The sequence below is a fragment of the Echinops telfairi genome, unplaced genomic scaffold, assembly GCF_000313985.2.
Source record: "Echinops telfairi isolate 266 unplaced genomic scaffold, ASM31398v2 ScPeMD7_7420;HRSCAF=8458, whole genome shotgun sequence".
Taxonomy (NCBI): domain Eukaryota; kingdom Metazoa; phylum Chordata; class Mammalia; order Afrosoricida; family Tenrecidae; genus Echinops; species Echinops telfairi.
Genome location: NW_022111320.1, coordinates 3,960,996 through 3,975,751, shown reverse-complemented (window position 1 = coordinate 3,975,751; position 14,756 = coordinate 3,960,996). Strand labels below are relative to the sequence as shown.

Here is a 14,756-nt window from a genome sequence, read left to right as displayed (position 1 = left end):
CCCACTGAACAGGGGGCCCTTCACCCCCGCCGCGGCTAGACCGCGGCACCAAGGACCCGGCTGAGCGGCTCTGTTCTGTGACAGGGGGTCTCTGTGAGTCAGGATCTACGCTGGAGCACCGGAAAAGAACCACACATCTACTGGGTTACTACACTAAGCACAGAATACATCCTGCTCTGACAAATCTAGTTCTAGGTCTTTCCTGAGCATAATTTTTTAAAGTCCCCAAACGAAGGGTGCTTTCTCCTAGGAATGCAAGTCCGCTCCAGAGTGACAGAAGGGACACACAGACCTTCCTACAAGCTAGCGGTCCCCCTCACGCCAAGGTCTCACTAGACTGACTACAAACCTCACAGACTAGGAATCTAGTTCTTTCCTTTTCTCCCTTTATTTTATTCATTTCTAATACCTTTATTCCTTTCTGAATCATAATGCTGGAATGTTCACAGTAAATTCTTTATTTACCAATGTGATTAGATTCTATCCATTTGTCTGCTTCTCCACTCCAAAGTCACAAATTTTCATTAAAAGCAGTACTGGCTGTTTTTCAAAAGTGGTGGCATATGGTATGTCATATTATAAACAACATATTCAAGAAACTGGCATCAAAAGCAGAGTCTGGTAAAAAATAGCAAATTAACCAGTCGGAGTAGTGGCCTCGTAGTTTTATAAAACAATTGAGGTAAAAATGGAGGAATACAAAAAGTCACTCTAATATTATCTCTAACAATATAAGCACATTTCTATAGTAATCAATTCCAAGAAAATAATCTAAAATACAGAAAAAGCGATATGCAAGAGGTTGTTCATTATACTGTTAATGATAATAGGGAAAGCTGGAGACAACAAAAATGTTCAATAAGAAAGTAAAGAATAAATAATAGCTTTGTCTAATCTATGGTTTATCCTTTTCTTATCTAGGCCAACATAAGATTTTTAATTTGAAAACTGTCATAATATTTTAAATGCTCCTCAGATTCACAGAACCTAGCGCCTTATCCTTAATATAATTTAGAGAGTTAAATTAAAAAATGAGGGGTGACAGCTGTGACCAACATAAGCAAGTTATATACTGTGAGGTGGGGACTGGCAGAGCAGGTCCATAATGCGCTTCAGAGTCATGTGAAAAGATAACATTCTGAAACTACGAAACAAAAATTTCTTATAACTACCTTAATGGAAAAATATACTTTCTAGGTAACTAGACAACACAAATATTTTCTTCAAAGCAAGAGCCTGGCAATACTTAAATTATGAGCTGGAAACTTTTTTTAAAGCAAAATTCCACTGAATAATAAATCCATGATTTGTAACCTACAGAACAATAAACCGTAGCTTTATTCTACGTTCTCAAGTCAAAAATTATAAGCCTGGTAACAAGAAAAATTTAAAGATATGTTTTCTATGTAACCAAAGATAAAATTAGTAAGATTAATACATAAAATGTAAGTAATCTTTAAAGGAGTGCGGATGGGTGTGAAGACCCCTGATCACAATGAAAACATTTAGTAGTCTTCTTCCTTACATGGCCAGTCATTCCTGAGTGACTCAGAAAGCTAGCCTGAGTTTTTCATCCACTCTAGTACTCTCCATCTTTACAATGTGGACATTCTGGGTGGAAATGCAAAGAGCTAGTATGAGAGAGCCTTGAATCAATACACATATGTATTTTCTTAACCAATGAATACTAAAGCTGTAACTCATAATAGTATTTGGGTAGTCTGGTGCTACTCTTGATATTAAGACTGAGTTTTTAATCTCCCAGATGAAATTATGAGTTCTTTACAGATCTTTAGAAAGTAATAATTGTAAGAAACATGTCCTGTTGTGGGGATGTTGTTCTAACTCTTCCTCAAGCTTTCTCAGAACAACCTATTGCTTGAATAACTGCATACCTTTTGAAGACCATATTAAGATTGAGAATAAAATCAGTCCTTAGAAAGGTAACATAGATCTTATACATGTTAAAAAAGGCATTAAAAAAGTCTTAGTGCTACATGAATCTAAGTATGTTGTCTAACATCAAAGTCATAGCATTATTGTACCACTGAGAAATAAAATAGACCGATGCAGCAAGAAAATGCAATGGTTAGTAATTGTCTTAAAATATGGCAGAACTAAGTAGCTTGCATAGATAACCTGAGGGAAATCACATAGGAATGAATTAGGGCATATGTCAATGTTGACTATAATTGCCATTAAAAAAAAAAGGAGATTCAAAGCAAATCATTCCTCTTTGCCTCCCCAACCTCTTCCATATAAAGAGTAGAGATGTTTTGTTTTCATGAAATAATAATAAAAACTTAAAACCAGAGCCAGGTTTTAGTGTGTGTATATTTATGTATGCATATATATATATACTAAGGAATGACCTTTAAGCATTACATTATGGTAATATATATTTCAAATAACATATAGCCATATATATAATTTAGATGTTGTAAATTTGTGTGACATATGAAAAAAGAGGAATTTTTCTCTTTATTTAATTGTCACTATTTTCATTTAACTAAGGTTAATTATCAACACTCACCAGCAGCTTCAAGAACCAGTTGTAGTCTGGCTTTGGCCTGTTCTGCTGGCGGCTAAAAAGACAATAAAAAAAGACAAAAGTCGGTTAGCTTTAATTCATGCATTTTTACAAATGTCAATAAATTCAGAGGACTTACTGATAGTCAAATTTAATATCTAGGTGGACCAATAATGATAGGAGTGCTACCATAAGGGTAGGGGGAAGGTGGGGGAAAAGGGGGAGCCAATGTACCACCCCACCCCTAGAGGAAGAAAAGAAATGTGAGTGAAGGGAGACAGCGGATGGTGTAAAATATGAAAATAAAAATAATTTATACATTATCAAGGGTTCACAAAGGTGGGAGGATGGGGGAGGGAGAGGAAAAAAGGAGCTGATACCAAGGGCTCAAGCAAAAAGAAAATGTTTTGGAAATGTTGACGGCAACATCTATACAAATGTGCTTGATACAATGGATGGATGGAAGGATTGTTAGAAGAGCTATAAGAGCCCCAATAAGTGATTTATTAAAGTAAAATTTTAAAATGTAATATCTAGGCATATCTTCACAAAATTCCATCCCAATCTACTTTCCCTCCACATTCATAGTCAAATTATACTTCTCATTAACACGATGCCAGAATTGAGCTCTTTCATTTTTAAAGATCAGAAATACAGTAGTTTTGTTTGCTACCCAACATTGTACCAAGCAGTAATAATATATCTAAGTGCTATTTTTCACCCTCGAGTGAAACAAATGGGTTAGGGTAAGGTTAGTAACTTAAAAGGTAAGCCTTTGGAATCCACACAGAAGTGCCTGGGGAGAAGGGTGATTTATTTCCAAAAGATCACAACTATTGGGGATAACAAACAAACCACAAGGTAAAGATTTTCATACCAATAGGAAGATAAAGCAATGTGCTAGAGCTAAGTTGTAGATGGATGTTAACTTGGATGAAATAGAAGTCCACAACAGAAAATCAATTTGAAAAACAGTCACTGCCATCGAGTCAATGCCTTTGTACAGTGACCCTAGAGGATAGGGAAGAACTGCCCCTGTGGGGCTCTAGGGCTGTAACTCTACAGAAGTAGAAAGCCTCACCTTCCTCCTAAGGAGAATCTAGTGGTTTTGAACTGATGACCTTGTGATTAGCAGCCTAATGCATCACCACTATACCACCAGGCCTCCTCCAGTCCATAAGAGGGAGAAGTGAAATCAAGGAGAGGGTGATTTAAAGTGTTGAACACAATCTGATGATCAGAAATGTAAATCCCCACCTAATTTACAATGAAAAATTAAAAAAAAATTTTTATAAAAGCTTTGATACTGGAGCAAAGAAGAATATGAAAACCATAGTTTTATACTGAAACACAAAGGAATGACACAAGTAAGATTCAACTCACCAGCAAATGTTTATGTTTTTTAAAATGATAAAATCTCATACATTTAATAACATATCCTCAAGTTGTATTATTATTTCTATGAATATGGAAACACACCAAGTGATCTACTAGGGTTTAAATAGTAACATGATGCTAGATAATTCATATTCTAAAACAACATATTGTTTGCTTTCCCAGCTATAATTGGATGGTGCAATTGTGGTGAAAACAGAACTTTGGACTTAACCTTCCATTTACAAAGTTATCAGGATGCAACAGATAATTATATTTTTATAAATGGAAACCATTATTTCAAATATAATAATTCACTATTTGAACATTTCACTAGTCATGGGAAACATCACTGAGTCAAAAGAACTAAATACTTGGTTATAGAACAGTTGAAATTGAATGGTGCTTCTGAATAAAGTGTAAGACACTAGGTAGAACAGTAATAAATGTGATTAGTGGAAAGACAGAGAGCCTTCTGTACCACGAATCAAACAATGAACAAACTATGGTCCCGGGTCATCTACCTGGTTTTGTACATAATGTTTTAGTGGACCACCACCACACCCATTCATTCACATATTGTCTATGATTGCCTTCTGGCTACAACTGTCAAATCAAAACCAAACGCACTGCCAGCAAGGTGATTCCGATTGCTTCTGGACTGTAAATCTTTACAGGAGCAGACCAGACCAAACCAAGCTAACTGCCATTGAGTCAATGCCAACTCACAGCACCGAGCAGAGCTGCCCTGTGCGTTTCTGAGAGTAGACAGACAGCCCTCCTTCTCCCACAGAGCAGCTGGAGCTGACACGCTCATCCTTTTCCTACCGAGCAGCTGTGACAGCTTTGGACGATTGACCTTACAGTCAGTATTCCAGCACTTATCTAAACCCAATGCTACCATCAAGCACAACTGCAAAGCTGAGGAATTTTGACAGGGCCCACGTGGCCAAAAAAGACTAAAATATTTACTCTCTAGATCTTAAGACGTTTTTGTTTTGTTTTTAAAGGAGTTTTAGAAGAATGTTAAGCAGAGGAGTGATAGGATCAAACCTGTGTGTTAAAAACCCTTCTAGTAAAACCTTTGAGGATGAACGGAAAAGGAAAGAGACGGAAGGCATGGAGTCCACCAAGGGGACAATTAGAGAAACACGATGTAATTCCTAATCATTTGATTTTCCTTTGGACCCATTTTACAGTTGTGTCAGTTTTTAATATTTTTTGCTTTCTCTTTGATGCTTTTGTTCGGTCTAGTCATTGTTGGGTGCGTTTGCTTCCTATTTCTATTTTGACTGATTTTCTGTATATGAAATCCAGATAGGGGGACTTATTGAGACAGTCCTGACTAGGGGGATGACAGGGGAGGATGGGGGTAAATGGGGAGCAAACAATGAGTATGAGGAGAAAATGTTCTGAAACGTGTCGCAGTGATGGTTGCACAAATCTTCTTACTAAGACTGAACTATCAAATTGTATGATATGTGAGTTATATGGCAATTAAAATACTTTTAAAGGCTACCCAGCCTAGTTGTTACCAGCAAATGATGGACTAAAATTAAGACTCTCTGACTCTAAATCTCAGGGTTCTTCCAGTAAATCACAAAGACAGTAATGAAGTCAAGGCAATTAATTTACAGATATGAAAACATACAAATCGGTTTCTTATTTTTGTTCAAAAGGAAAATCCAAAATAACATACATGAAGCATGACTGAAAGATTCCATTCTAAAAATATTTGCCTAAAGAATCTAAAAGCAGGCGTCCTCAAACTACGGCCCGCGGGCCACATGTGGCCCACCGAGGACATTTATCCGGGCTGCCGGGTGTTTTTGCCCCGTTTTGTTTTTTACTTCAAAATAAGATATGTACAGTGTGCATAAGAATTTGTTCATAGTTTCTTTTTAAACTATAGTCTGGCCCTCCAATGGTCTGAGGGATGGTGAACTGGCCCCCTGTTTAAAAGGTTTGAGGACCCTGGTCTAGAATATCAAAGCTTTTAATACTCATTATTTGAGCACATATAACCATTAGACTGTATGGATTAATATGAATTCAACCTACAATTGGCAAATGGCATGTTATTCAGAACCATCAGAAATCATACTTTATTAAATACAAATTTTAAAATAATACCAAATACAAATGGACAGAAGACAGCAAATTTTCTTTCTTTCTTTTCAAAATCCTTTTATTGGGAGCTCTTACAGATGTCTTAACATTCCATAGTTCAATCACATCAAGCAGTATTGTACAATTGTTACCACGATCAGTTTCAAAACAGTTTCTTTCTTCTTGAACTCTTCGATATCAACTCTCCTTTATCCCCTCCCCGCCCCACCCTACTCCCCAGGAACTCTCATGATTATTATATTATTATTATTTAGCTGTATCTTACACCATCCAATGTATCCGGTCCCCTACAATTCTGTTATTCATTCCTCTTGAGCGGCTTATATAGTCATCATTGCTATCAGTTACCCCTTCACCCCCTCTTCCTGTACCCCCAGGGAATCCTTACTCCGGGTCCTGTTTCTGAAGTGTAGTATCTATCTTGGATTTCATGCACCAAACGATCTTAATTATACAAATAAATATACCCAGGTCTCACAAGATTAGTGAGGTAAAACTAAGACCAAAATAGTAAGGGAGGAGCTATTAAAGAACTGGAGGATAGTTATGTGTTTCGTCAGTGCTACACTGCACACGAGGCACATGATCCCTTCTGTGTGGCCCTTCTGTGAGGGACTGTCCAACAAAGAGTGCAATTTTTCCATATATTAATTTTAAAATGAGGACATGCATTACAGAATATAATGTCACAATTATAAAAGTTGAAAAAACATTTCATCAAATAATATTTTTGTATGAAATTTGTGCATAATTGGATAAATAAATATTACCAAGAGTTATAAAGAAAATAAATGTGGTTCCTTTTAATAAATTTTGTTATTCTGACATTAATAGAATATAACTTTTGCTGTAAGTCCTTATAGGTTAAAATTAAAACAGATTATTGTTATGACAGTCAAAATATTTCATTAGTATAGATACTGTACTATAATTTTAATTATTAATTCTGATAGGAATTCTCATAAGGCTGAAAATGCTCAAAGTAAAATTAACCCTTTGTTAGGAAATTGCTTATCTTTCTTGCTCTGTCTTGCAAAGGATTTTCTACACCTTCCCTCTTCTTTCCCTGTCCTTAATAGCTGAGTATACCTACGTATCTCCATCTGTGAGCTCTAAGTGTAGACACTAGGGGACCAGCTCCACAGATCAAACAAAAGATGGGTCTGTCTCGTGCTCTTGCTTACGGAGGTGACCATCTCAATGTCTAGACTTATTCCTTTGGTGCTAAATTTAGTTACGCCTATCCCTTGAGTTTCTTAGAAATAGACTACATATTTAGATTCCCAAATAATACATAGATGGAAACGCAAAACCAGCAAAACCCTTTGAACCGTGACTACATAAAGAGACGCCTACGCTGTCCATTAATGAGAGCCATTAACAGACGAGTTGATTCGTATGTACTATAGCTTCTACATTAAACTAACTGGACTTTTATTGTCCTTATTCATTATATTCAACTTCCTCATACATCCTGGCCACCACTATAGAAATTTGGGCAGGCAGTAAAGGGAAAGCCATTCCAGTTTTGAGTTTGTAAAGGATAGGAAAGTAGCAAGTCTGAAAGACTGATGCTAAGCCAAAAGACAACTCAAAATCACAATATCAAAATTAGTATTTAACCATATGTTTTTTAGATATTGATTTAAATTCCACAATTATATACTCTTTTATACTAAAAAGAATACATAGAAATCCCTATGTTACCTATATGAATTATCTGTGGAAACCATCTGTTTGAAATACTTTAAGTTTCGTCATTATTATCCACAAATCAAAATTCCTTACTTTCATTTCTAGTATGTAAGGAAGGTACTATGGTACAAGTTGGGGAGAAAAAGACAGCCATACTTTCTGATTTAAAGGACCTTATGGCATATGGGATGGGGGATGAATAAAGAAGACCAGAGAAGAACTGATGCATTTGGATTATAGTGTTGGTGGAGAATATGAAAAGTACCACAGACTACCCAAAGAATACACAAATCTGTCTTGAAAGAAGATCAGTACAATGCTCTTTAGAAGAGAAATGGCAAGACTTCATCTTGCATACTTTGGACATTATATCAGGCGAAATCAGTTCCTGGAGATGGACATCATGCTTGGTAAAGTAGATCAGCAAAAACGAAGGAGACCCTCATCAAGATACATTGACATTGTGGCTGCAATAAAGGGCTGAAACAACAAAATTGTGAGGATGGTGCAGACCTGGGAAGTGTTGAGTCACAGGGTTACTATGATTCAGAGTCCACTAGACAGCACCTGACGACAGCAATACATAAGGAGAAATATTTCAAGGAAACTTCCATTTATTAAATGTCTACACTGCACAAAATGTACATGTTCTTTCTTTCTTAAATGTTTGCTTTACTGATATATAACTGAAATATAAATTGCATATATTAAAATGTATTATTTAAGGAGTTTGGAATTATGCATACACCCATAAAAACATCACCAGTATTGCAAAATTTACTGTATCTATTACCTCAAAAAGATTCCTCACAGATCTTTGTAGCCCTTCTACACATTCATTCACATCTCCCAGGCAGCCACTCACTGGTCTATAGTACACAGATCTGCTCTATATATTCCTTTGCATTTTCTAGATTTTCTTATCAGCACAATTATTTTAAAGCTAATCTATGTATATTAAACTTAATTACTTCATTGAGAGGTAGTGTTCCTTTGTACAATAGGTATACATACAATGACTTTGTCAAGATTTGGCCAAAATTTGCTGTAGATGTTTATATCCATGTATTTGTATAAATATGTGCTTTTGTTTATCTTGTTTGGAATACCCAAGGTTGGAATAAATCAATCCTATGGCAAATTATATTTGATAAACTATCAGTTTGTTTCCAAATTGATTTTACATCATCACTAGCGGTATATGAGAGTGCTAGTTATTTCCCAGCCTAGGGAATACTTGGTATAGTCAATTGTCTTAAATTTTGAAATCCAAAAATAGTTGCATAGTGGTACTTCATTGTGGCTTTCATCTAAATTCCTCTAATGGCTCATACTAACGTTGAGCATTGCTAAATATCGTTTCATGTGCTTATTTATTAACTGTATGTTCTTTTGTAAGATGGGCGCTCAATTACTTTGCCAATTTTTATTTGATTGCTTATTATTGAGTTTTGCGAGTCTATGAAAATAACAGTAAATTTATCATAAGTGGGGTTTACAAATGATAGAGATATTTATTTTCTGGATAAACCTTTCCTTCTTCTGTGCTCTGTCTTTCACTGTGCTGAGTATGTTTTAAAGAGAACTTAACTTTGTTGATTTATCAATTTATTATAAAATGGTTTTATTTTTGCTGCTATAGATAGATATTTATCTATTTAACCCAATTCACAAAGATTTCTCCTGCATTTACATTGAAAAGATTATACTTTTAGGTTTTACATTTAACTCTAAGAAACAGTTTCAGTCACCTTGTATACATCGTTTGTGTTATTCACGATACACCATCTTTTTTGGAGGGGTGAGGTAGGGAGTATATAGCTACCCAGTTGTCCTAGTACCACTTGGGGAAAAACTATCATATTCCCACTACAGTAAATTGAATTTGTACCTTTGTCAAAAATCAATTGACCACATATATATGGGTTTACTCCTAGACATTCTGTTCTGTTCTATTGATCTGTTTGTCAGTCTTGAAGCAAGTTGCATATTGTCTTGATTACTAAAGCTTCATATTGTTTTGCAGTCAGGTAGAATGATTCTGCCAACTTTGATCTTTTCAAAGTTACAAAGGAGTTCTTTGTGCTCCTTTGTGTTCCCATTTTTTGGATAACCTTGTCAATTTATTAAAAAGGGGGTAAACAAAGCCATTAGGAGTTGAAACTGGACTGCAATGAATCTACACACACATCAATTTGGAAGAGCTACATCTTAACACTATTAAGTTTTGGCATGGCATATCTTTTTCCATTCTTTTTTACCTATTAGTGTCTTTGAATTTGAAGTGTGTTTCATATAAGCACATAATTGGAATTTCAATTCTCATGCAATCTGAAAAACTGGCTTATAATCAGGTTGTTTTCAACAATTTTTACTTAACGTATTTATTGATGTAATTACTGGTTTACTCTACCACAGTGTTGTTTTTTGTTTGTCTCATCTGGTCTTTGTCTTTCTTCTACCCGACTGAGTTATTTTTATTCCATTTCATATTCTTTGTTAGCTTATTAAGCTATAGCTCTGTTGGGTCATTTTAGTTTTTGCTATACAGTTTATAAAATAGATCTTATCACCATCTATTTTCATTCTACTACTTCACATATAGTATAAAACACACACACACACACACACACACCCCACCCCAAACCTTATAACAGGATACTTCCATTTCTTCATGGCTGGTCCCTGCATTGTCACCATTGCTGTCATATAATTCATAAACTCCATAACACATGGCTACTGATTTTGCTTTAAAAAGAACAATTAGTTCTTATGGATGGTCCTGGTCAATAGTTGCCCTCATAAAGGAAACACACTAAGAGATAGGTGCGATAATAAAGTGTGGTGAAAACATTAGATGGTGCCCAGCCATTTTAGTGAGCTGTCAACTAAGCCCACGTAAAAGAAACATACCAACATCTGTGATCCAAGGACTAGAAATTATATGATCTAACTCCAAAGAAGGAAATAGTATCCAAGCTTAAATTGTGAGATTCTGGTTTGCAGAAGGCTAAGGATGACAGTGGAAGCCCAAAATACACATGCAGGATCTACACAGGCAATAAGCCTCCAATGATTTCCCTCTAGCCACAACTGAGGGGTGGGAATAACCTGGTTATCAGACAGAGCATTGGAGAGATGACTAAGGTAGATTAAAATGATAAGTCTGACTTGCATGGTTAAAACCTTTTCATGTGACCTCCCTTTTGATACATTTTGTGCTTGATCTGATTCTTACTATTTTCTGGTGATTGTCCCCCCCAATATTGGGTTTGCCTCTGTTGTATTTTGTCATTGTTGGTAGCCTTCTTGAACCTGTTATACATTTTTCTATGTTTGGTACATGAACCCCAGGATAGGTGAGTCTACAGAGACAATAAGTGGAATAAGGGTTCCTGGGGGCACAGCAGGGGATGTGGGGGACAAGGGAGAGGTGATTATCAATGAGCTCAAAAAGGAAGAAAATGTTTTGAAACTGATTGTGGTAGTGATTGTACAACATTGTTTGATATGACTTAACTGTGATGTCTGGATTAGATCCTAATAAAATGTTTTTTGGGGGGATGGGGTGGGGGGTAAGTCAGTTATCTTTTAAAACATTATCGCTACTCTTGTAGTTATTTCCATTCTCTCTCTCTCTGTTACGTAAATCCAAGTTTCTATCTGTATATCTACCTTTTGCTGAAAGGGCTTGCTTGGATGTCTTGTAAGGGAGTTTTTTTTGTGATTACTTCCTTAAGCTTTTGTGTCACTGAAAAATCATCATCACTCACTCTTTTGAAAAATACTTTCCTAAGGTATAGGATTACAAATTGATAATTTTTTTCTTTCAGTAATCTAAAAATGTTGTTTCACTCTTATAGCTCGTATTGCTTCCTATGAGTAACTTTTTTTATCATGCTTACCACTGTTCCTATATATGTAATGATAAGGATTATTATTTTGTTTTGTTTTTCCTCTACTTGTCTTTCAGATTTTATTCTTACAATTGGTTTCAAACTGGTTTTAATTATAAGCTTTTGTGTACTTTTCTTGATGTTTCTTATGCGAGGGGCTCTTAAATCTGCTGGGTCATAGCAGTGTTTCTCAAGGTGGGTGATAGATCCAGGGGTTCTGAAAGAGCAGACACCTACATTTTACCCTGGATTATGAACTACAGGACAAAGCTTTTCATTACTACGGGTTGCTGAGGATTGTTTTCTTTTCTGAGAAGGCCCAATAAGTTTGGGAACCTATGGTTTATAGTTTTAATTAAAATTTTGGGACATTTTCAGCATTTAGATATATATTTCCCACATGACCCATACATTCCAACCTTAAGTATTCCAACCAAAATAAATAAAAGACTACATTTATACAAATATTTGCATATAAATGTCCACAGCCTTTTTATTTTTTGATAACAAACACTGGAAATAACCCAACATAGTGGATAATAAAGCAGCAACTCTTACAAGTGATCTAGTGAGCCCCAAATATACACAAACCCTAACTTCCACATATCACATCTTTTCCAGGCTGTGACAGACATTTCTGAGAGAAAGCAAAAGCATCTTTTTTGAAAAAATATAATTGCTAAAGAAATTGTGTCATTATATCAACTCCAACTTAGTGCTGCATCATCCACACAATTACTGGCATGTTTGAATTCATTATTGTAGCTACTGTGCCAGTCCATCTCACCAAAGGTCTTCTTCAACATTATTGGCCCTCTATTTTACCAAACATATCTTCCTGCAGCAACTGATTCCTCATGATGTACGTCCAAAGCATGTGAGAAAAGAACTGTGTTTTTAAAATCATTTTATTGGGGGCTCATACAGCTCTTATCACAATCCATATATCCATCCATTGGGTCAAGCACATTTTCACATTTATTGGCATCATCATTTTCAAAGCATTTTCTTTCTACTTGAGCCCTTGGTCGCAGCTCATTTTCGCCCCTCCTAGCTCATTTTCCCCCTTCCTCCCCTACACTCCCTCCCTCCCTCCTTCCCTCACAAACCCTTGATAATTTATCATTATTTTTCATGTCTTACACTGCCTGATGATTCCTTTCACTTATTTTTCTGTTGTCCATCCCCCAGGAAGGGGATTATATGTAGATCATTATGATCGGTTTCCGCCTGCTCCCCCTACTTTCCCCTTCCCCTCCTGGTATCACTACTCTCATTATTCATCCTGAGGGGTTTATCTGTCCTGAATTCCCTGTGCTTCTCTTATTGTACCTGTGTACATGTTCTGGTCTAGCTGGATTTGCAAGGTAGACTGGGATCATGATAGTGGGGGGAGGAAGTATCAAAGAACTAGAGGAAAGTTGTATGTTTTATCAGTGCTATAATGCACCCTGACTGGCTCGTCTCTTCCTGGTGACCCTTCTGTAAGTGGATGTCCAATTGTCTACAGATGGGATTTGGGACTCCACTTTGTATTCCCCCTCATTCACATTGATATGAATTTTTTATTCTGAGTCTGTGATGCCTGATACCTGATCCCATGGACACCTCATGATCACACAGGCTGGTGTGCTTCTTCCATATGGATTTTGTTGCTTCTTAGCTAGATGGTTGTTTGCTTATTTGCAAGCTTTTAGTATCCCAGATGCTGTATCTTTTGATAGCTGGGCACCATCAACTTTCTTCACCACGTTTGCTTATGTAACCATTTTGTCTTCAGCGATTTGTGTCAGGAAGGTGAGCATCATGCAATGCTAATTATTAAAACAAAGTCTTCTTGCATTGAACGAGTACTTGAGTAGAGGTCCAATGTCCATCTGCTACCTGATACTTAACATATGTGAAGTATGTGCATAGATCTATTTCCCAATCATTATATATAAATATATTTACATATGTACGTGCCTGTATTTAGACCTTTATGAATGCCCTTTTCATCCTGGTTCTTTCCTCTATTTCCTTTTACTTTTCTCTTGTCCCACTATCATGTTCAGCCTTCATTCAGGTTTCAGTAATTCCTCTGGGTTACATTGCCCTTGATCAAGCCCTACCAGTCATCCTGTGGCCTCCTCACCATCGATTTTAGATTACTTGTTGTTCCTTTGTCCCTGGGTTTGTTAACACCCACTGTGAGAAGGGCAATGTTCTGTTGTGATCCATAAAGATTTCATTGGTTGATTTTTATATTTATGTCACCAGGCCTTTCTTCCTAGCCTTAGCCTGGAAGCTCCACTGAAACTAGGGCACTCTGGGTGACCCTGTTAGTATGTGAAATACCAGTGCCATACGAGTTAGACCGATAGTGGAGATGGAACAATGGCCTCAAAGATAAGATCAATGGTGAGAATGGCACATAAAGGTGGTGTTTTGTTCTGTTGCACATAGGGCTGCGATGAGTAGGAATTGACTCGAAGGCACCTAACAAACACTAGCCCCTAACATTACAGCAGCATGCATCCCAGCATAGTATGATAAACTCACACAGTATGACAACCTGTAGTGCATAGAATTACTTGATATGGTTCCTCTAACCATAGTCTGAGTGACTCCCACCAAATGACTGGGAGAGACCATGTAAATAAGTTGTCTGGATATATTAAGAGCAGATTGGTCAGTTTGCTATCCTGCTGGGTTTCAAATGAGCCACCTCCAGAGTAGGAACAGGGGAATCTTCCTGCCATCCAAAAAGAAGAATCAGGAGAAGAGTGTGCCCTTTAGGCCCTGAGTTCCTTGTGCAGCCATGAGCCTCCTGAATCAAAGACACAGTGTTGTTAACATCAGAACAGCAGCAGAGAAACAGCAGCAGCACAAGGAAGCAGCACCAAAGTCGCAAGGTAGATTAGTGAGCTTTCCAGGCCAAAGAGCAAGAAAGCTGAGTGCCTTCAGGCAGGAGATTCATTTGTGAACTGGAGTGTTGAACCACACAGCTAGAGTGCCTCCAGGCTGACGAGGAGGTATGCCCTTTGTACATTTATTGGCAATGTTAAACAAGCTTTGCAACATTGCCCAAGCAAGGCAGTGATAGGACAAGGTTGAGAGAACAAGGGCCAGAGAGGGGCATGTCTGTGGGC

General features: G+C 36.9%; 1 protein-coding gene across 1 annotated transcript in view; it reads right to left on the bottom strand.

Annotated features, from left to right (window-relative positions):
• Positions 1-2,522: 2,522 nt before the first annotated feature.
• The window catches only part of LOC101660048 (serine/Arginine-related protein 53), a 252,447-nt gene continuing 240,213 nt past the window's right edge, over positions 2,523-14,756 (bottom strand). Inside the window, exon 6 of the mRNA XM_045297659.1 lies at positions 2,523-2,585. Coding sequence (XP_045153594.1) covers positions 2,523-2,585 — 63 coding nt within the window. The remainder of the gene's footprint in view (positions 2,586-14,756) is intronic.